Genomic DNA, 23,418 nt, shown 5'->3' on the forward strand with positions numbered 1-23,418 from the left:
CCTAGGCTCCCTCTCAGGCCGAGAGGAGGAGGAGGAAGCCTGGCACCGCAGAGATCTCCGCGATGCCAGGCTTCCCCCCGCCCTTCTCGGCCTGGGAGACAGCCTAGGCTCCCTCTCAGGCCGAGAGGAGGAGGAGGAGGACAAGGTTTAAAAATCTAGGACTTTTTTTTTTAATTTCCTAGCCAGGAAATAAAAAAAAAAATGTCCTACATTTTCAAACCTTGTCCTACATTTGTCCCGGTTTCGAGGTCCTCCATTATGGCAACCCTAGTTTTGAGTCAAGGGCAATATCCAGAAAATGACAAGATAAGGAGAGGATTTAATGTCACTACCTATTTTAAAATAGACTGTGTGATGCTGTGGTTTCAGTGTTGTACTGGAGACCAGGTTTCGAATCCCCACTAGGCCATGGAAACTCACTGGGTCACCTTGGACAAGTTGCACTTTCTCGGCCTCAGAGGGAGGCAATGGCAAACCCACTCTGAATAAATCTTGCCAAGAAAACCCCATAATAGGCTCACTTTAGGGTCGCCATAAGTGAGAAATGACTTGAAAGGCACACAACAGCATCTATTTTTAAAATCCCAGCACACTCAAAAGTCTAGCCTCCAGCTGTTGTCTTTCTTGGGTACATCCTGCCTTCTGTCTGTGATGAATATTCATGACAAAGCCTGTCTGGTTTCCAATGGAGACAGTAAACACCAGGAAAGCCTGGGCCCTCTTGAGTGTTTTGTTTCAGCTCTGCAAGCAGAAGAAAAGCCAACCGTAGTCCAGGAAAAATGCCCTGTAGTACTACCTACAATAACAGACTCTTGTTACACATTCAGCGGATGTTCTGGAGATCCCTAAAGCGATGTGGCCATTAGGAAGCACACATCTTTCAGGGAAGGAAATGCAAAACGCACTACAGAAAGCTGATAACCAAAGCCTTCCAACAATAATATATCTGGCTTAAAACACACACACACACACACACACACAATTTATTACACTACATCTTGCCTTCATGCATTCTACAAACTTATTAACTTAACAAAATAATGTGGGGCCATCCGGCTAGTATGTGACCCAAACTTGTTCAGGAAATCACAGAATTTTGTCACACAGTTGCCAGAAATGGTGCCTATTGGGCACTGGAGCTTTTTGTACACTTCTTGGACATGCTTTCTGTATTTGATTAAATACCTTAGGGAAAATGTTGGGCAAGGCAGTTGTGAATGTTTAGAATCTTGCTAACACTACGTGGTGGAGAAAGCACATACAGGATGGGGAGCAAAGCAAATGGACTCAGGAGAACAACATCAGCAGGGTACCGGTCACCAGCTAGCAACCCAGTAGGGGATTTAACCTCATCTTCATCTCCTTCACTGAACAGCAGCCAGTCTGGAAGGACTTTTCTTGCCACTACACAGAGCTCATTGAAACCATCCAGCAAAACCCAGGGAGAAGAGAAAGATGCCCTGGATCAGGATCAGGTTCGACAAGACAAGGTTTGGAGAGAGTTTGTGGAGGCTGAAAGACGGGCAACAAAATATTGGTGAGTAACTCAACACTGTTCTTCAATTATGTGCTTCTGTACAACTATATTTCAACTTGTGTTAAAATGTGTGTGTTGAGTCAAGCCTGCCCATGACTGACCTAGTCATGCTTGTGCCATGGTTATCTTCAGATTGTTGTATCTGTCTGTCTATTCTCTGGGCTGTAAGCTGACTTCTTACGCTATTTTGTTCCTATGCAAAGATCATATCTGTGTAGCAAGGGGCAAAGAAGAGCAGTGGCCTTACACAGCTGCAGGTGGAAGGTAGATCAGAATTGAATGGTGTGCCATGCGTTATTTGCAGGCTAGCAATGATTTGGATTTCTGCTTATCCAAACACAAAAATGTTCCTTTCCTGCACACATATTAAATCAGGCTGTTCAAAAACTCAGCTGTATTATTAGCTCAAGTGTAAATGTGTACTTGTGCATGCCAGTCATGTCATGTATGTGTATGTTTTATGGAGAGCAGTGGGTAAATGACTTTGTCCATCATTCTGGTTCCAACTCCACCTGCTAGCTGAACCCCATTGCTTTGTACCTGGGTTTGGTTAATAGCTCTAGGATGCACTAACTCTGTCCAGGGGATATTTCTGATTGTTGCTGGGCAATAGTGAACTTTAACAGTCTTGGCCTGTGACTTCTGCAAACTGAGGCGGGTTACAGACCGCCCTCAAGCAGCCGTTTTCCTGCCGCCGCCATTCGCTGTGGAGGTAAGCCCCAGCGGCCAGACCGCGAGGCTTCCCGGCGCAGTGAAAAAGGAGCGCCGAAATGGCGCTCCTTTTCAAAATGCGGAAGTGGCGCGGCGAGGGGCGAAGTGCGCCCTCGTGGCGTCACTTACGCCGCGACACGTCTGGACGCTATGCATCCAAGACGTCAAAATGGCAGCACTCATGTGGATGGGCGCTGCCATTAAGGACGTGCTCTGCGCGTACTAGGAAGAAGGGCCGTGATGAAGGTAAGACCCTTCCTAACCCTAATACGGCCCTTCATAACCCTAGTACATGCGGAGCGCGTACTTTATGGCGGTCTGTAACCCGCCTGAGTGTGCTTTGGAACAAGATACAGATGTCTTTGCCATGCACACTGTATATCAATTAATCCCACTGATAAAAAAATGCTATGTTGTAGACTCCCTTCCCAGTTGTGCATGAAGTTCTGCCGGGTATATATGCTGGCTTCTAGTTCCATCCGTATGAGGCTCTGTGTGTATGAAGAACTTCTCCCTTAACCAAACTGAAAGGCACAACCTTTGCGGATATGGATTGTCTGCTGGCTTTCCATGCCTACAAGGGACTACTTCAAACATTGCTTAGGCTAAGCCTTGGGCTCTTTTCTGATCAAAAGAGCTGCGTTTGTAGGACTTACACAGCACAGTCCTAGACATGGAGTTTAATGGAACTTAGGACATTCAGTTTCATTGCAATCGCATTATAAAAGAAAACAAAAACATACCAGTTTAGAAGCATTCAATTATTGCATGTTTGCAATTGCATGAAGGTACCTTTTGGCCATCGACAGTCCTTCATACACTTCCGCACTCCTCCTTGACCCCGCCTTCCTGCTTTATGCCCTGCCCAGTGTGCCTTTTTGAGGTTTTTAAAAATTATTTTTAATGCAGTTCTGGAGTTATGCTAATGCAATTTAATTACAAAAAAGAAATAGGGGGGAAAAGGAAAACAGCCTGCTTGGAAATAGTGAGGGGGATGGGGGACAGGAGAGAAGAGAAAAGAAAACACTGACTCCACATGGCTGCCAATATTGGAACTGTCACAGAAAGGATGTTTAATACCAGTGGAGTGATGGAAACGCAGTGCAATTGGGAGCTTATTGACAGATTTTATATGGTAATGAAAAGCAACACTCTAACATTGTTTCACAACCACAGCAGTGATGAGATGGTGACATCATGCAATATTTTCAAAAACACTGCTTTCCAACTTTAATTGTGATCTCAAAACCTCATGTGATAATGTCCTTACTCTCAGGTAAGTGGAGGCAGGATTGCAGGCTCCATTGGTCTTTCTATGGTGTATGGTTAGGACAACAGGGACTATGAAAAGCAGTCCTCTCCTTTAGTGAGATGTATATTTCGTCTGGATGCTTTAATGGCCACTTCAATTTTTATATGTTTCATATTATACTTGGTTAACCAAACTACAACACGATTTCCTTTTATCCTACAGGTACCAGAACTGGAGTTTTCTAAAGGATTATGATCCTATGGTAAGTTACAAATTCACCTGTTAGAGTATATCTGCCAAACCTCCTTTTTTAAAAAAAATTACTTAGGGGCCCATAGTTAATAAAACTGAGGAGGAATAGCTGTAAGGTTTGGAGTAGATTTGTCACACCTTGAAAGTAGCATTCTTCATCCAAACTGTAATAGGTTTTTCAAGACAGAATTGTCATGGATGATGAACATGGGATGCTCGGTAGGGTTGAGCCTTAACTGACAGAGTTGTCTTAGGGGCAGAGGACTAACTGGCACTGCCAAAATATATATTTGTATAGGGGTGCTATAGTGGGCTTAGGCAATTTGTGGTGCTCCAGAGGGGCTATAGTGTCAATCAAACCTACCTAATGTAGCCGATGGTGGGAGATAAAGGGGATGATGTATGTAACAACACCTGGAAGACCATGTTTTGCACACCCATCCCACTAGAGACTGAACCTTGGACCTTCTGTGGACAAAGCATTTGTTCTACCACTGAGTTACAGGTCAAATGCAGGTGATTTGATGCTTTGGTCCCTGGCTTGTTTGCATAGATAACTACAGTAGGATATACGGCGGACAACCCAACCTGAATCTACAGAGTTAATGCAGTTTGCTTTAAGTGCCATGTCTCAATGCTATGGAATTCTGGAATTAGTAGTTTTCTGAGCTATTAAGCCTTCTATGTCAGAGAGCCCTGGTCCAAATTACAAATCCCAGGATTTCATAGGAGGCAGCCATGACAGTTAGGATAGTGTCAAACTGTTAAATTAATTCAATCTGCAATTTCATTTCCACCTCACATTGGAAGCTCATTATGGGACCTGACTTGACTTAAAGCACTAAGAAAATGGCAGTCTCTATATCTGCTGAATACCTAAACACCCTAAAGGCACCAGCTCCTGCCTGATCATGGAAGCTAAGTATAGTGATCCCTGGTTAATGCTTGGAAGGGAGGCCACCAATGAATACCTGGTGCTGTGGGCTATATTTCAGAGGAAGGAATGGCAAAACAATCTTGTAGTATTCCTTGCCCAAGGAAACCCTATGGAATTCATGAGGTCACCATAAGTTGACAGGCAATTTGAAAGTGCCAAGCAGGAGATTCAAATTAGGTGGTATGCTAGGTTTAAAAAGGTCAGCTGAAGCAAATTGTGTAACCTTGTGCTATGCGGCAGCTGTTCTCCCCATAGTGAAATCCTTCTTGGATACTGTAAATCTTCCTTCTCATTTGGACAGCAATCACTGAATTCCACACTTCCATTTTTTAAAATGCCAGTTATGTTCTGTAAAGTGCTGCAGGTTTGACTATTTTGGGGTTATAATTATTCCCTCCACTTCCCATGGCCAATTTCATATGAAAATACCATGAAATCAAAGAACCCTTAAGGCATGTACTTAAAGCAGCTCATGCTGCCAGCTAATGTGTGATATTTTTGGTCCAGTACGGAGAATTTAAAGCATTATGAGAAAAACAGTGCCAAAGCCTTTGGACATTTTACCTAAGTGAGAACTGCAGGAACAGGTTTAAATACTTTATAAAAATGGATATATTTCTGGCAGGTGATAATATACGTTATGAAAAGATATAAAGATATAACTAGTTATTAATGTGATAGGTATGAAAAAGGGTTTCAGTGCTTCTGAATCTGTAGCACACATTGGGTTGGATCTAGACTTGGGCATTTCTAGTACAAACTAGATGAAGCCAATGAGAATTCAATTAGTCATGAACAAATTATGTTCTGTTGATCTCAACTGGTCTATCTTGACTATGGGTGAATCCACATTGCAGAAATAAAGTAGTCTGACACCATTTAACAGCCATAACTCTGTCCTATAGAATCTTGGGATTTGTAGTTTGGTGAGATCTATATTCTTATCCCATCCCTGATTTATACTGGGTTGCGAGATTTAATTTCTCACAAGAGATATTGGATACATGTATTCTTTTATATCGCATTTTAATTCTTAAAAATCTATGCATTTTTCTGCATATTTCGAATGTATACCTTTTATACACATGTCCCCATTGATGAAAACTTGCTAGCGTGCAGTTTTCAGTTCTAAACATTTACAGCCAATCATATTTTTCAGATCATTTGTTTCATTTTTTTTAATGCCCTGCAAGCTTTGTAAATGTGCGCATGTTTGAAGCAAGGTGCGCTTCATCTCATAATAATGGTTTGAAATGGATTCTTTCTTCAAGTGTCTCAAACTGAACTAAATCTAAATTCATTTCCATCTCTGCTAGGGTCGCCAGCTCAGGATTATCCCAGACCCTGAGATTTCCAGGTCCAAATCAGAGACCTAGGAAAAGGCCTAATGATGTCCTCAAAAATTGTTCAAAAAGTACCAATACAATTGCTCACAGCTTGTCATTCAAACACACAAAGCATATGAAGAAAATGCATGTTCCTGTTTGAAAATAAAGACAGAAATCTTAACTAAAGAGGCTGTTCCCAGATCAAGGTGAAATGGGGGCGTTATTTTTTCTTACCTACTTAGAGAGAAGGGACAAGAAGCACTTAGCCTAGACAATGGCTTTTATCACACTAGCGGATTCCACAGGAAATCTGGAGTTAAATGAGATTTAAAGCAAGGGAAACCCTGAAATGCTCAAAGTTTATTGCACGACATCGCAGTTAACTAGGGTTGCCATATCCCGCCGGGGGGCGGGACAATCCCGGTTTGGGCGGTGCCAACCCGGTCCCGGTCCGGTTTGGCGCCCAAACCGGGACGGACCCACCCACCGCGGCCACCTCAGCCCCCGTGGCGGCTCCAAGGCCTTGCTGAGGCCTGGGAAGGCTCTCCGCGGTTGGAGCTCCAGCCGCGGAGACGCTCCCTCCCGGGCCCCAGTGAGGCCTTCGAGGCGGCTCCGCGGTTGGAGCTCCGGCCGCGGGGTCCTCCAAGGCCTGCGCGAGGCCAGGGAGGAGGAGGAGGCCGCTTCCCACCGTGGCGATCACCGCGATGAGGAGCGGCCCCTGCCTCTTTCCCGGCCTGGGAGCCTGCTGAGGCTTCCTCCCAGACCGGGAGGAGGAGGAGGACGCTTCCCTCCACGGCAATCGCCGCGATGAGGAACAGCCTCCGCCTCTTTCCCGGCCTGGGAGCCAGCCAAGGCTCCCTCCCAGGCCGGGAGGAGGAAGCCTGGCACCGTGGCAATCACCGCGATGCCAAGCTTCCCCTCGCCCTTCTCGGCCTGGGAGCCGGCCTAGGCTCCCTCCCAGGCTGGGAGGAGGAGGAGGAAGCCTGGCACCGCGGCGATCACCGCGATGCCAAGCTTCCCCCCGCCCTTCCCGGCCTGGGAGCCGGCCTAGGCTCCCTCCCAGGCTGGGAGGAGGAGGAGGAAGCCTGGCACTGTGGCGATCGCCGCGATGCCAAGCTTCCCCCCGCCCTTCCCGGCCTGGGAGCCGGCCTAGGCTCCCTCCCAGGCCGGGAGGAGGAGGAGGAGGACAAGGTTTAAAAATATAGGACTTTTTTTTTTAATTTCCTAGCCAGGAAATATTTTAAAAAAATGTCCTACATTTTCAAACCTTGTCCTACATTTGTCCCGGTTTGGAGGTCCTCCATTATGGCAACCCTACAGTTAACGTGAAATAATGCAAAGTTAATCTGAACACAAAGCAGAGAATACCATCAGCTTTTTACTTTCAGAACAATCCGAGTGTGATTTCGGAACAATCCGAGTGTGCTAGTGTGATAAAGCTCTAAGTGTGTATGACTATGTACACATGGCCATCTGTTGGGGGTGCTTTGATTGTGAGTTCCTGCATGGCAGGCAGTTGGACTGGATGGCCTTTGTTCTCTCTTCCAACTCTATGATTCTTTGACTACTAACTTCTACCTAAAAAGTAGATGCAAAGCAGGACAGAGGGTGAGCCCTAGTACCACCAAAAACTGAGAGGAAAAGAGGAAGCTAACTAAAGAAATATGTAGACCCGTTGCAGAGTGTTTGCAAGCTTCAGCAACCAATCAATCATTGCAAGCTGGTTGCAAGCAAGATTTGCTCACAGCTCTTTCCTCTTGCCCAGTTAGCATGCACTTACCTAAAGTGGTGGATTTGCATGCTAGTCTCTTGCCTAGAGATGACCAATAAAAACTGGAGACTCAGGGCCAGACCCTGACATTTTGCAACCCTAATGCCTACAAGAGCACTTTGTGTGCATTCAGGGATTTGTCTGGAACTGTGTGTTTTAGATTATTATACTCACTGCTCCCTCTGTAATAGATTGAAAGAACATTGGCATGCATGTTTAGGAGACATCACTAAATGTTCTTCTGTATTTCGTCTCATTCATTCATTCTTTCAGAGTAGGTACTTCCAAATGCAAGGCAAGTAGCACCAAAGGAAAACCAGCCAAGGCCCTATGGGGGGGAGTGGAGAGGGGTAATCGGAAAACTTGCCTTCAGAGAATATATTATTTTTATCTCTTGTTTGCAGGTTGGCTATAATTTCCTGGTTACTGTTTCATGTTAATTACCTTGGTTCCTGTGAAGCGCTCTTTAATTAAACTGGGTGAGGCCTTGGGATTTGTACAGTTCAGAAGAATTCAGAAGGCCCACTCTAGAGTGCAATTTTTTAAAAATGTAGAGAGAAAATTAAGAGAGAAAGATTTTACACATTCTAAAATAATACTATGCTAAGAAGGTAGCATTTATGTAGATACAAAGAGCGTAGGGGAGGGATGAGCAACGGTGGCTCTGTAGTTGGAGTGTAATTCCCATAATCCCTCAGAAGGGCTATATTAGATAAGCCTAATGGTGGTTGTATGCCCCAAACACCATACCCTTCAACTCCTAACAGATGAAAACCAGTTCATGTGTGACCAAATTACATCAGAGTGTGGTCAAGATGGCAAAAGTTATCAGTGAGAAAGAAAACACAAGCTGGGAAAGGCTGCAGAAGTTTGCTTTTGCCTGAACCTACTGGGAAGGGCAAGCATCTGTGCTTTCCTCTCCTCTCCCAATCCTGAGTTAACTGAGTGGAAACTACTTTTGTACTTTGAATTCAGTTTGCAGCTACTAAAAAAACAGAGGAGTAAACAGGACTTTCTCTGCAAAATCAGGGCAGCTGGAAAGTATGAAACAACTGGAGGGTCAATTATCCACCCTTAATCTATGGTGGACCTGGATTGAGATAGGTGGATTGAACAGCAAGTCTAGCCAAGAGAGCCCTCACTAAAGCAGGTTTAATGTTGGCTATCAAAAACTGGACTAGATCTGGATACACTGATACACTGTCAGTTTCCCTTTCTTCCACATTCATATTGTTTAAAGCTCTTTCCAGTCTGTTTATGAAGAAATTTGTGAATTTTGTTATGTGTGCATCAAAAATGAATCGGACGATGTTCCCAGTCATCTGCACTAGCCAAATTCACTCGGTACATGCTTTTCCCAACATAGGATCATGTTGTGGAGCTAAGAATGAAAAATATGCCTCCAAAAAGACATCTGAAGTTATTTCTACCAAAGAGCATCCCAAAAGGTATTTGCATAATCTCCCACATTTCACACATAAAAACTGGGACACGTGGGGCCAAGTGACATCAGAATGTGTTCAAGATGGCAAAAATTATTAATGGGGAAGAAAAAAGAAGTTAGGAGGCAATTTGCTTTTTCACTCTTTCCCACCCCATTCTCCACTCAAATTAATTGAGTACAAACTATGGCGTGAGACAGACCATCCAAAAAGGATGGTCTCTTGGCGCCCAGCTTTGATCCACAGGGAAGCTGCAGCCTCCAGACCACAGGACTTCCCTTCAGCCAAAAAGAACATGCAAAAAGCAGGTTCTTCTTGCGGCGCCATTATGATGCTGCAGTGCGCCAATGGCGCACTCATGACATCACAATGGTGCCATGACGTGCAGACACTAGGCATCCATCAGGTAATGATGGCAGTGCCCATATGTACAGGGCACCACCATTTTGACGTCCTCGTCACATGCGAGGGGTGAAGGGCGTCTAGAAGCACCACCCCTCGCACGTGACGAGGGCACCCTATCACGCCCGTCTGGACCGGGCCAATATTTGAATTCAGTTTGAAGCAACATAAACTGAAGAGAAAGGGGGAAAGTGGGAGGAGGAGGGAGAAACTGGGATATTTTAAAGCAGTTGATAAACTGGAAGGATAGAAGATTACCTGGGACTATCCTTGCCAAATCAGGACAGTTGGAGGATATTATTATTATATTATTATACCCCCTTTATCCCAGATTGAGATGCAAAGTGGTTTACAACAATTAAAAAGCAGTGTTAAAAATCCACAAAATACAAAAGTTTAAAAAAAAACCAATCAGGGAAAAAAATTAAAACCGTTAAAATATATATTAAAACACACACTTGCACACCAGCACAGCTATTTGCAATATCCAGCACACTGTGTATGATGGGTGTTATGTCATTATGCATCAAATGCCTGCTGGATAGCAAAGTTGTTCCTTGTCTGCAAAAACAAAGTACTGTAAGGAGGATGCCAACCTAAGTCATCTGGTAAGGGATTTCCAAATCCTTGGGGAAGCCACAGAGAAGGCCCTCTCCAATGTTCCCACCTGTAAGGGTGGCAAAAGAGAGAGAAGGGCCTCCTCAGCACATCTCGGAGCATGCAAATATGGGCCGTCAAATCATCTGGACCTGAGCTGTGTAGGGTTTTAAAGGTCATAACCAGCACTTTGAATTGTGCCTGGAAACAGACCAGCAGGCAGTGGAGCTGTTGCAAGAAGGGGGTAGTATACTCCTTGTAGCCAGCACAGGATATGTATTTTCCCTTATAGGAAATCACCTGGACATCTCACAGGGATGGAAATAAACTCCTTATGGTTTATTGCCCTTTGCTTCATCACTCTGCTGTCGCAGCCAGCTCACCTGCTTTGGCAAAAAGAAGTTCATCTGGAAGAAGGAAAGCACAGGAGTTAAAGCCTTTCAGCCTGCAGGGAGCAACTTGCTAATCATCCAGCACAACACAGCAGATAAAAGGAAAGGTTGTGGCAGGCCTCTTGCCATCTCTTGAGCTGGCATCCTTGGGCAGCTGCCAGAGCCCACTGGTATCAGTGTTGGCAATGCCTACTAGAATGATGCACATCCTCCCTCAACTGGGAGGCCTTTGTGTTTGTCATGTGAGGATGAGGGGGAAATTTTGAAAGTTTTTGAAGCTTTCTCTCACATTGTAACATCCAAAGGTTTCCTCAGGAAACACTGCAACATCCCTCAAGAGCATAAAGAAAATTTAATCCTGGTGTGGGCGGGGCTGGGTTAGCTGGTTGCATAATGAGCGTCCTTAACTAGCTCCTCCCTCCGGTGTAGGCGGCAACAAACTTACGGGCACGTTGCAAGAAAACTAAACTCTTTAATGGCAACTTTTAAAGTAACATCACACCAACAACTTGGTTATCCCTTCGTCCTCGGGAAACTATAAGTCCCAACAGTGCCCTCAAGCAAAACCTTTATCTTTCAGTCGTCTTCCTCCACCACACGGCCTCATGATGAGGGTCTTCTTCCGGAGTGTTTTTCCAGGGGTTCTAAATCTGCCTTTTCTTTATCCCGGGGTTCTGGGCCTGTTTGCCACTGCTCTCCCTTAGGGTCCCACCAGGCACCCTCCAGAGGGTCTCCCTTTCCTGCAACCCAACTCTCAGCGTCAGGGAAGGGGAAGTCTCCCTCCACGCGGGGGTCTCTTAGGACAACCTCCTCGTGTCGCCCCTTTCGCCGACCACCTGACCTCTTCTGTAAGACTGCAGGCACTCCGTCCCTTATTGATTTCCGCCTCACCTCCTCTCTCCCTTCTCCCTGGCCTCCTCTTCCGCCACATGTTCCTCCTCCCGGTCGCCTCTCTCCTCCTCTTATTCCCCCCGGGCCGACTCCTCCTTCTCCTGACTCCACCTCACGCCCCTCCTGTCCCACCTGACCCTCATTAGCCCCTTCAGCCCTCTCTCTTAAGGGTACCCCCTCACTACACCTGGTACTCCAATATGTTTATGGAAGTCTAATTTGCAAAGCAAAAATAATCAAGTTTGACACTGTTTTAATTGCCATGACTTAATGCTATGGAATCCTGGGATTTGTGGTTTGTTGTGGCACCAGAGCTCTCTGACAGAGAATATTTCACTAAATATCTCACAAAACTACAAATTCCAGTATTCCATAGCATCGAGCCATGGCAGTTAAAGTGATGTCAAACTGGATTATTTCTGCAGTGCAGATTAGACCTAAGTAAAGGCAACTGTAAAGAAAGAAATAGCACTGTTGTGCTCAGCAGCAAAGGTTATGGAATAACTGGTCAATCTTTCTCTCTCTCTTTTCCTTCCTTCCTTTCATTCCTCCCTTTCACATTTATCATGAGAAAGCTTGTCCAGCTTGTCAACATCCTTTTTGAATTGTGATGCCCATAACTAGACACATTATTGTTCCAGGTGATGCCTAACCAAAGAAAAGAGTGACACTATTACTTCCCTCGGTCTCGACACTATACAGTTGGCCCTCCTTATCCACGAATTTTTAATCCACGGATTCAAGCATCCATAGCTTGAAAATATTCCTAAAAAGTATAAATTCCAAACAGCAAACCTTGATTTTCCATTTTATATAAGGAACACCATTTTGTTGTGCCATTATATTTAATGGGACTTGAGCATCCATGGATTTTGTTATCCATGGGGGGACCTGGGACCAAACCCCAGTGGATAACAAGGGCCAACTGTACTTCTATTGATGCAGCCTAGAATCGCATTGGCTTTTTTAGCTGCAGCATCACACTGCTGACTCATGTTCAACTTGTGGTCTACCAGGACTCCTAGATCTCTTTCACATGTCATCTTGTTAAGTCAGATGTCCCCATCCTTGGGCAATAAAAATGAAATGCACAGATTTAGGGTGGGTGACATCTGGTCCTAGTAGACCACAAGTTGAACATGAGTCAACAGTGTGATGGAGCAGCTAATAAAACCAATGTGATTCTAAGCTGCACCGTTAGAAGTATAGCATCTAGATTGAGGGATGTAACAGTGCCACTGTATTCTGCTTTGGTCAGGCCTGAACTGGAATACTGTGTCCAGTTCTGGGCATCACAACTCAGAAAGAAAGTTGACAAGCTGGAGTGTGTCCAGAGGAGGGCGACTAAAATGGTGAAGGGTGTGAAAACCATGCCTTATGAGGAAAGACTTAGGGAGCTGGGTATGTTTAGCCTGGAGAAGAAATGCTTAAGCAGGGCCGGCTTATCCATATAGGCAAACTGGGCAGCTGCCTAGGGCGGCAAAATTTAGGGGCGGTGCGGCAGCTGGTTTTTGTTAATTTTTTAATTAAAACTCCATTGCAAATGTCACAGCAATAAAAATAAGTCTCAAACCTGTAAAAACCTAATTGGCTTTTTGACTAATTCTCAATACTATGGTGAGAGATTGGAACCTAAGTTTTATGTCATGTTTAGCTTTAACAAACGAAACAGCAGGAATCAAAGGGTGAAAATATTTATGAGGGGCGACAGGGGGTGCCAAAATATTTCTCATCTATGGTGGCCAAATACCTAGAGCCGGCCCTGTGCTTAAGGTGTGATATGATAGCCTTGTTTAAGTATTTGAAGGGGTGTCACAATTAGGATGGAGCAAGCTTGTTTTCTGCTGTTCTAGAGATTAGAACATGGAACAATGGATGCAAACTACAGGAAAAGCAATTCCACCTCAACATTAGGGAGAACCTGCTGACAGTAAGAGCTGTTTAACAGTGGAACACACTCCCTCGGAGTGTGGTGGGGTCTCCTTCTTTGGAGGTCTTTAAACAGAGGATGGATGGCCATCTTGGAGGTGCTTTGATTGTGAGTTCCTGCATGGCAGAATGCGGTTGGACTGATGGCCCTTGGGGTCTCTTCCAACTCTATGATTCTACAATTCTAAGTGGAAGAAACCACACAGACTCCTCCGAATTCCTTGGAGGAAGGGTGGGACAGAAATATAATAAATGGACAGTTAGAAGAAGAAATGTATGCCAGAAAGATGCAGATTATCTCACACTGGGAAGGGATGCGAGGGAAGAAATCATATTTTGTTTTAGCATCTTTGTGTGTGTGTGTACTTTATACAACTATATCACTACATAAATATCTTTGTAAACAGCTGGCATTTCTAGATGAAATTATATGTTTAATGGTCTGACTAAGATGCAGCCACAATTTAAGAAGTGTAAACCATATGTCTCATGCTTGTTGTCGCTGTTATTTGATTTATGGGATTATATATAGGACCATGGCATAATTAATTATTTGGTGAAGAGCATCCCACAAGTGACAGTAATTATCTAGCTGTTTCTGTCTTAGCTTTTTCTTTGATAGTTATTATCAAAGTACAGTGGGGAGTCTTCTGTACGATGAAAATGATGGGTCCGTGGGCACAGTGTGACTTGTGGGTATTTGAGTTTGTTTTATTTTGAGGTACCCTGGTATGTTGGTGTCTGAGAGTTTGCAGTGAAAATAGGAGGGTGGAAAAGTATAAAAACAGCAGCAGGAGGTGGCAACAGTGGTGGTGGTGGTGGTAGCTTAAGTATTTGAACCACAAAGTGATTTGTATCATGTGCTCTAAAGCTAGAGTGCTGGACTTGCATGAGCCAGGTTTCAGGACCACTGAGCTATGAAATTCATTGAATAACCTTGGCCTTGCCTTTCTCTCAGCCTGGTCTACCTCATAGGGTTGTTGTGAGGATAAAATGGACAGGGGGTTCTGAGAAGAATAGCGGATAAATATAATTATCCCTGTTAATTAAAAGATCTTGGTCCTTTGACTGCCAGCTTTGTTCCAACTAAACCACTGGTCAAGGCATCTCTTCCAGATGACATGAGAGTCTTTTTGTCATCTCATTCTCTTACTTTGTGTTAAGCAGGGGAACCTAGTTGAGCTGTTTGATAGTGGAACACACTCCCTTGGAAAGTGGCAGAGTCTCCTTCTTTGGAGGCCTTTAAACAAAGGCTGGATGGCCATCTGTTGGGGATAATAATAATAATAATAATAATAATTATTATTATTATTATTATTATTATTTATATCCCGCCTCTCTAAAAAATGCAATCAAGGCAGCTTACAAGATTAAAAATATACAGTCCAAACCCTCAACCCATCCCCCCTTAAAATATAATTAAATAATGTAGAATTTAAAACATAAAACATATTTAAAAACAATACAATAACTGTGGTGAAATCAGGTCAGCAGTTAGATTTTCTTTCTAATAGCCAGAGATCTATTCAGGAAAGGCCTGTCGGAAAAGATCCATTTTTATAGCTCTTTTAAAGCTGAGTGGTAATATGACGGATCTCATCCGGCAGGCCATTCCACAATCTGGGGGCAATAGCTGAAAAGGTCATAGAGGTTGTTTTACAAAGCTGTAACAGATTTTTCCCTGAAGATCTAAGTGTGCGGGGAGAATTATATGGAAAGAGGTGATCCTGAAGATTGGTTGGACCCAAGCCAATTAGGGCTTTAAAGGTGATAACCAACAGCTTGTATGGGCCCGGAAGCTGATGGGCAGCCAGTGAAGTGACCTTAAGATTGTTTATGGTCTTTTCTGGATGTACCAGAGACCAGTCTGGCTGCCATGTTTTGAACTAATTGAAGTTTCTGGACCAAGCTTGAGGGCCATGTAGAGTGCATTGCAGAGATCAGATGCTTTGATTGTAAGTTCCTGCACGGCAGAATGGGGTTGGACTGGATCGCCCTTGCGGTCTCTTCCAACTCTATGATTCTGTGATTTTAGTCAGATCAGAAGTCTGGTTTGCGCTCTGAGATGTTAGGAGCTAGACTAGTTTGATCATCCTGCTCCATTGCAATTGTGCTCCTTAGGGGATTATGGACTTTAGCTCCCAGAATCCCAGACTATCAGCCAACATGGCTGAGGCTTCTGGGAGATAAAGTCCAAAATCTCTTAAAGGGCACAATTTGGGAACTACTGTGCTAGAGGAAGGAACTGGCAAAACTAACCCCGAGTATTCCTTGCCTACAAAAACCCTCTGAAATTCAAGCAGTCATCATAGGTCAACAGGTGACTTGAAGACACACACACACACACACACACACACACACAGTCGACTCATTGAATCAATTAGATTTATCTACATGTTGACTCACCATTCAAGAATTGATTGAACGTCTTTACTCTAGCTGGGACTACCCAAATGGATGCCACCCAGTAGTTTATACTGCAGACTGATTTTAACTATTAACTTATTTCTAACCCATCCCACGCCAACAGATCTTGGGGAAAGCAATTATAAATGTCATTATCAATATAATACAATATAATACAATAAAACTACTCATCACAAAACCATAAATTCATGACAGTAAACAGGGACGTAGCCAAGGGGGGGGGGGGTTCTTGGGGTCCGGACCCCCCTTCCATTAGAAAAACGAATGGTGCGTGCTGCTGCACCGCCACACCCAAGCCCCATTATAATGGTGGCACTTAGTCTGGACCCCCCCCCCCTTCCTAAAATCCTGGCTACGTCCCTGCAGTAAATCATTACCAGTTTAGAACAAGCAGCAATAATCCAAGCAAATTAATCCAAACTGCTTTTCAGAATACCAGTCAGTGGGCTATGTTACCTTCCAACATACACCATTCCATACCTACAGCTCCTAAGCAATGAGTTCCAAGTAAGGATGGCAGGGGGAAATCTCACAATTGGTGAGAGTTTGGTCATGGCAGGCTATCTCTGCACATGCTAAAACTGTCTGTCAAGGGGCTGCAATGCTTATGAAATGAGGTATCACTTCCACTGGATGAGAGCTTAGCTGCCTGGATCAAGGCACAGCCTAACATGTGTTTGGGCCAATTTTATGTACAGTTGCTGACATCTCAATCCAAAATCTCAGCCAGCAATTCTATTACAGTTGCTAAATTCCTTCTGCAGTATACCAGATCTGCCAGCAGCTCGTGATGCTACAGAGCATATACCAACCAGAGCATATCCCAACCATGAACCAATGGAAGATAATCAAGCATGTAGGAAGTGGACAATTCTGGACCCAGAGCAGAGTTAACATGCTATGAAATACCTATATAAGGCTGCAATCCTGAGCTGATCTCTCTGGGAGTAAGACTTATTGCATTGGTCTAGGGACGTACCCGTATATATTCGACTATAAGTTGACCTCATGCATAAGCTGAGGGCAGATTTTGGGGCTAAAATTATGGATTTTAATATGACTTATGGACAAGTCGAGGGTAAAATTTAGGAGCATGTAACAAAGGATGTAAAGGATGAAGCACAGAATGCCAAATTCCAGGAGGCATAATTGTTTGTGCTCTCACTAAAGGCTAGATGGATGAGAATGTAGAGGGAGTCAGTACTTTCAGGTCAGGCTACACTCTGGCCTTTGATCAGGAGATGGTTCCCCTTTTAAATAAGAGTTAAAATGCAGTACTTACAGTGACCCGTGGATAAGTCAATTCTGTTTTTTAGGTCAATATTTTGACTAAAATTTCTAGACTTATACATGAGTATATACAGTAAGAACAGACACAACACGTTTTTTCTGTAAGCTTCCTATTCTGTCTGTAAGTGTTTGTCATAGAATGTCCTTAATCTACATGAGGCTCACTTGTACAAATTGTGCCTTGAAGCAGTAACATTTGTCTTTCTTTAGATATATTTCAGATGACACAAACCTGAGAATCAGAGCGTTGAAAAGGACAAGACAGCCAGTCCAGTCCTTCTCCCAAGGGCAAGACTGACTATCCATTAGTGAACTCACAGATTCTCATGCACGCACACCAACTCAATTTCTGTTATACCTAGGATTACCAGATCTCAGGGCCTGGCCTTGAGTCTCATGCCCTACCCCAGTTCGTCCCTTGTCAGGGTGAAGGGGAGAAATCTTAGGACAAGAGCACTGTATTGAAAAGTGTATGGATCTATATTTTCCTTAGTTAACTTGGTGTTTTTTAAAAATTGGAATGGTGAATTCTGTGTAATTGTGGTCGATGCTTAATGACATCACCAGGCTACCCATATTAGTTTCAGCTTTGTAGGATCAGCAGGGCTTGCCTCTTGTGAAACCACAGGAGGTCATCCCCGGTTTCAAGCTCTGACCTTGAAATTTTAGGGCAACTCTGGTGATAAGCCTATACTTGTGCAGCTTACTGTGGGTTGTTTGTTATCCACTGGAATTTGGTTCCAGGATCCCTGTGGATAACAAAATCCATGGATCCTCAAGTCCCATTAAATATAATGGAAAAGAAAATGGTGTCTCTAATATAAAATGGAAAATCAAGGTTTGCTATTTGGAATTTATACTTTTTTTGAATAATTTCAAACCATGGATGCTTGAATCTGTGGATAAGGAGGGCTGGCTGTATCTTATTACTGTTTTGAGAAGAGGGCTAGAAGGTAGAGAGTTGCTTGCAGTACAAATACTTCCATGGAATTCAAGCTCTGGTCCCAAATGGGAGGAAAACAGAAGGTCCAGCTTCTATCTGACTGAAAACTGGAGACCACTTCTATACCTTTAATTGTTGTGGTCAGCAGCATAGCAGTGCTCAGCAATACAACGGTAAAATAGGGCTATGAAAGAACTTGACAAATTCCTGAAGTGTTAAGATATACAATACTAAAGTTGGGATTATGCATGCCATTGTATTTCCCATTTGTGAAAGCTGGACAGTGAAGAAATTAGATAGGATGAGAATCAGCTCATTAGAGATGTGGTGCTAGAGAAGAGTGCTACAGATACCATGGACTGCTAAAAAGTCTAATAAATGGGTCCTAAAGCAAATCGGGCCTGAACTCTCCCTAGAAGCCATGATGAGTAAATTGAGGCTGTTGGACATACTATGAGAAGTCATGACTCATTAGAAAAGATAATAATGCTTGGTAAAGTAGAGGCCATCAGAAAGAGGAAGAGCATATTCAAGATGGATAGACTCAATGAAGGAAGCCATGGCTCTGAGTCTGCAAGACCTCTGCAGGGTGGTTGATGATATCGGGGGATTGGAGATCTCTTGCTTGTGGGGTTGCCACTAGTCAATGTCAAATTGATGGCAGTTAACAACAAAGGAGAGGGTATTTCAGCAAGTATAGACTCTTTCTCATGAGCCCCATTCTCACATCTCACAGCAGTCATGCTACTAAAATAAAATAGGAACATAGCATTCTCAAGGCAGCCATTTTCACACTTCCTTGCATTCGTGCCACTGGGACTATTGTCCCCATTGTGATCTCTTCCTGACCCTCCCTTAACCCTGCCCCCCCTTATGCCTTATCCAGCATGCCTTTAGGTTTTTGTTTTTAAAAACCCACTTTTTCATGCAGTTTCAGAGCTCTGATTGGAGTCAAAAGAAAGAAAAGAAGGGGGGAGGAGAATGAAGATACTAAAGGTAATATAAAATAGCAAGGGGGAGGGGGAAACTGAGGAGGAAAGAACACTGACACTGCATGACTTGCAATAGCACAACTGCCCTGGACGCGATGTTTAACACCTGGGAACTTCCATGCTTGCCAGCTCATTGATGGGTTTGCCCTATTAATGAAAAGGGATGGGTCAGGGACAACATAGCTACGGGATGGATGCATCATTGTGCGATGACTATGGCCAATGCTGCTTCTTTCCTGGTTTAATTGCAGTTTCAAAACCACCTGTAGTAATGTCCTAAGCTGTGTATTTGTGTTGTTATTCCCTTGACTGGTCACTGAAAGAAAACAAGCTTTGTGGGTTAGCAAAACAGTCTTATTAACATCACAAAAGAAACAATTAAAACCTATGACAAATTATTATGAGGCTTTTATGTGCCCTGCATGAAATAACCTGGAAAGCACAGTAAATAGAAGGAATGTGAGTTGTATAGCAGGAAGAAGTACAAAAATAAATTCTACAGCTCAACCAGGGCTGACCTCTTATCAGGGAGAATGAGGTGGCTGCCTTGGGTGGCAGATGCTCGTGAGAACAAGACAGCAGGTATTGGCTGGAGAGCAAATTGACAGGTACTGTGCAGTTTTACCTTCAACCCCTAAACTAATCTTATGCTACAAATGTTCTTCTCTCAGTCTCTTAAGCCAGCCCTGAATTGAATGGTTGCTGTATGTGTCTTGGACCACCCATTGGGTTGTAGTGATGTCCCCAGCAGATGGAAGCCCTAATCTCCATCTGGGGTATTTGTTTTTGTAGTTGCATGCCATCAAATGGAGCCCTGGTGGCGCAGTGGTTAAATGCCTGTACTGCAGCCATTCACTCAAGACCACAAGGTTGCGAGTTCAAGACCGGCAAAAGGGCCCAAGCTTGACTCAGGCTTGCATCCTTCCGAGGAGGTCGCTAAAATGAGTACCCAGACTGTTGGGGGCAAATTAGCTTACTTGCTAATTAGCTTACTTGCTGTTCACCGCTATGATCTTTGGAATAGCGGTATATAAATAAAACAAATTATTAAATTAAATTATCAAATAATTTATGATTTATGACAACCCAAAGGTGACTCTATCATGGGGTTTTATTGGCAAGATTTGTTCAAAGGGGGGTGGGTTGCTTTTGCCTTCCTCTGAAGCTGAGAGCATGTGACTTGCCAAGGTGACTTCGTGGGTTGCCATGACTGAGCGAGGATTCGAATCCTAGCCTCCAGAGTCATAGTCCCACTTTCAAACTATTACATAAGGTATAGGTAGATAATTCTTTTACCAATCTTTGTATTGTGGTATGTGTAGAGAGGTGGTGCAAGAGAAGTTACAAGGGACAGCAAAGACTGAATTCTGATTGATATAGGCAATTTAGTTTTTAAATATAATCCTAAATGCAATTTGTCTCTGCACTTAATTTGTTTTTGAACTTTCTCCTTCAAACAGAGACTCATGTGCGTTGGACCTGGCTTGGTGTAGGACACTCTTCTTCAATTTGGCACCTGACCAATGTGTTGGACTCCACTCATTTTGGCTGGGAATTATGGGTGTTATAATTCAGTACTTCTGGAGGAACTCATGTTTCAGAAGGCAAGTACAGGCACAAGCATTAGAATTAATAATATGAACTGTGATGAGTGTGTTTTAATGGTTTTATAATGTGTTTTAACTGTGGGTTTATATGTTTCCAACTGTGCTTTGTATTTTAACATCTTGTACCCTGCCTCGTGGGAAAGAAATAAAATGTATTGTTGTTGTTGTTGTTGTTGTTGATGGTGATGATTTTCTAAGGCCAAAACCAGTTTCCTTTTATATTACCTTTTTTTTTAACATAACTTCTTCTCTGGCATCCTTTCTTCTTCAGAAATACAGTCATTTAGAACATTATCTGTGCTGCTTCCTGTATTTCCAAACGTCTGTTTCCCCCCAATATTCAAAATGAAGAGGATGCATAAAGAAAAGTGCTCTGAATGTTTCTGGAGGTGCATTGCCTGTCTATTTTCCTGCTCAATGCAAGTGATGCTCTTCCTGCATTTCACCAGAAGAGGGTAGAATTTGGAAAGCGCTTGACGTCACCCTGGAATTCCTATTGTGCTTAAAAACAGCAAGGGAAAGCAAGCACAACTTTCTCCTTGGCATACTACTAGCCCTTGCTTGAAGGAGCAAGTGAGGAACTCCAGATGCCCTTCATACCAGAAGAAGCCAAGTCACAGCAACAGCTGCCTATGGGGTATAGCTTTCCTCTCTCTCAGAACTGGCTGTGAGTTCACTTTTCTTCTTCTTCTTCACGCACAAGGCATTAATTGTACAAGATTGTCTGATGGCAGATCAATGCCACTTCAGAAAAAAAGGAAAGCCCGAAACATTCTCAAATACCGGGTGAGTTCCCTTATGTGTTTCTTCTTCTACTTCTTCATGTTGTCCAAATCTGTTGGAACAAGATCTGTTTTCTGAACAACTGTGCCCTCATAGGGAAGCAGCCAGAGGACTTGTCACTGCAGCTTGTTGCTTACTTTGCAAGGTTTCGCACCCTGCAGGTTTGTTTCTGTAACCTTTTCTAGCCCTGTTCAAAATCAGTGCTGTTCAGATTTTATTCACACACATCTGGCTGTCTCCGATTTCTGACAAAGCTACTTCAGTACAGATTTGTGGGTGGAGGAGGCTGTAAGAGACAAGGCTGCAATAAAATTTAAAATGGAAGATGACATTAGTTTTCCAGAGCTGGACAGTGATGGGTCCGAAAGCAGTGAAGAAATTGAAATTATCGTCAATGTTGGTGGAGTGAGGCAGGTCTTGTACGGAGACCATTTAAACAAGTTCCCAGGCACCAGGCTGGCAAAGCTTTTGAACTGCTTACCAGGGGGATATGACACTATTTTCTCACTTTGTGATGACTATGATCCTGGAAAAAGAGAGTTTTATTTTGATAGAGACCCAGATGCTTTTAAATGCATTATTGATCTCTACTATTTTGGGGAGGTGCACATGAAGAAAGGGATATGCCCCATCTGCTTCAAGAATGAAATGGAGTTCTGGAAAGTGGACTTGAAATACCTGGACGATTGCTGCAAAACTCTGCTCAGTGAAAAGAAGGAGGAACTTGAAGAAATTGCCCGAAGGGTCCAGTTGATCTTAGATGATTTGGGTTTGGACTCATCTGAAAGCAGCTGGAAAAGGTGCAAAAAATATATTTGGAAATTCCTGGAGAAGCCAGAATCTTCCTATCCAGCTAGAGTAGTAGCTGTCATATCTTTTCTGCTTATTCTCCTCTCCTCGGTGGTGATGTGTGTGGGGACTATCCCAGAACTGCAAGTGTTGGACGATGAGAAGAAACCCATGGAGCACCCAGCTCTGGATAAGATTGAGACAGCTTGCATAGTCTGGTTTACCCTCGAATATGTCCTTAGGCTTGTCTCCTCATCTAACAAGTTGCGCTTTGCTCTCTCTTTCATGAACATCATTGACATTTTTGCCATTCTTCCATTCTACATCAGCCTGGTACTGACCCACTTGGGGGCCAAATTGATGGAGTTAACCAACGTGCAGCAAGCTGTCCAGGCACTGCGGATCATGAGGATTGCCAGGATTTTTAAACTGGCACGCCACTCATCTGGTCTGCAGACTCTGACCTACGCTCTTAAGCGGAGCTTCAAGGAACTGGGGCTTCTGCTGATGTACTTGGCTGTGGGGATCTTTGTGTTTTCTGCCCTTGGTTACACAGTGGAGCAAAGTCACCCTGACACACTGTTCAAGAGCATCCCTCAGTCCTTTTGGTGGGCAATCATAACCATGACCACAGTGGGTTATGGGGACATCTACCCAAAGACAACACTGGGGAAGATCAATGCTGCCATCAGTTTCCTGTGTGGGGTCATTGCCATTGCGCTGCCCATCCATCCTATCATTAATAACTTTGTCAGATATTATAACAAGCAGAGGGTTTTAGAGACAGCAGCCAAACATGAACTGGAACTGATGGAGCTATATGCAGGTGAAAGGAAGAATGGAAGTCCTAAAGACGAATTAGGATGTCACTGGGGGAAAGAAAAGGACAATTCTCAGTGGAGCGGCCGACTCAAATTTTCCTACAGTGACACCTTCATTCACCTCCTCTTAGATGAGCACCGCCATCCAAACAGGCTTTAGAGCTGTAAGTAGGTTGTAAGCGTGTTTCCATTCAGCAGGTGAACAATCTCACATGGAAACAAGCAAAGGAACTTCTTTGATCAGCTTCTCTTTCACACCCACCCACCTACACCCCTCAGCAACTCCATCTCAGTTTGGTAAGCCCTTGTTTAAAAAAGAAAACCC

At 43.7% G+C, this 23,418-nt stretch overlaps 1 protein-coding gene and 1 pseudogene across 1 annotated transcript; both read left to right on the plus strand.

The window, feature by feature from the left end:
• The first annotated feature begins 511 nt into the window (after positions 1 to 511).
• On the plus strand, positions 512 to 20,712 carry LOC149282371 (ciliary microtubule inner protein 5-like). The gene is made up of 4 exons (XM_089498334.1): positions 512 to 1,537; positions 3,723 to 3,762; positions 9,155 to 9,236; positions 20,554 to 20,712. The coding sequence occupies exons 1-4, from the start codon at positions 1,218 to 1,220 to the stop codon at positions 20,661 to 20,663; spliced, it is 552 nt and encodes a 183-aa protein (XP_089354460.1). The 5' UTR covers positions 512 to 1,217; the 3' UTR covers positions 20,664 to 20,712.
• Positions 20,713 to 21,030: 318 nt separating this feature from the next.
• On the plus strand, positions 21,031 to 23,412 carry LOC149282372 (voltage-gated potassium channel regulatory subunit KCNF1-like; annotated as a pseudogene).
• Positions 23,413 to 23,418: the final 6 nt, after the last annotated feature.

This window comes from Sceloporus occidentalis, unplaced genomic scaffold (genome assembly GCF_023333645.1).
Source record: "Sceloporus occidentalis isolate IW3139 unplaced genomic scaffold, rSceOcc1.0.p SCAF_118, whole genome shotgun sequence".
NCBI lineage: Eukaryota > Metazoa > Chordata > Lepidosauria > Squamata > Phrynosomatidae > Sceloporus > Sceloporus occidentalis.

Coding starts and splice junctions, on each gene's coding strand:
- LOC149282371 (XM_089498334.1), top strand. CDS start 1,218: ATGTTTAGAATCTTGCTAACACTACGTGGTGGAGAAAGCACATACAGG. Junction 1,538..3,722: donor AGACGGGCAACAAAATATTG/GTGAGTAACTCA, acceptor TTTATCCTACAG/GTACCAGAACTGGAGTTTTC. Junction 9,237..20,553: donor ACCAAAGAGCATCCCAAAAG/GTATTTGCATAA, acceptor TCCTTCAAACAG/AGACTCATGTGCGTTGGACC.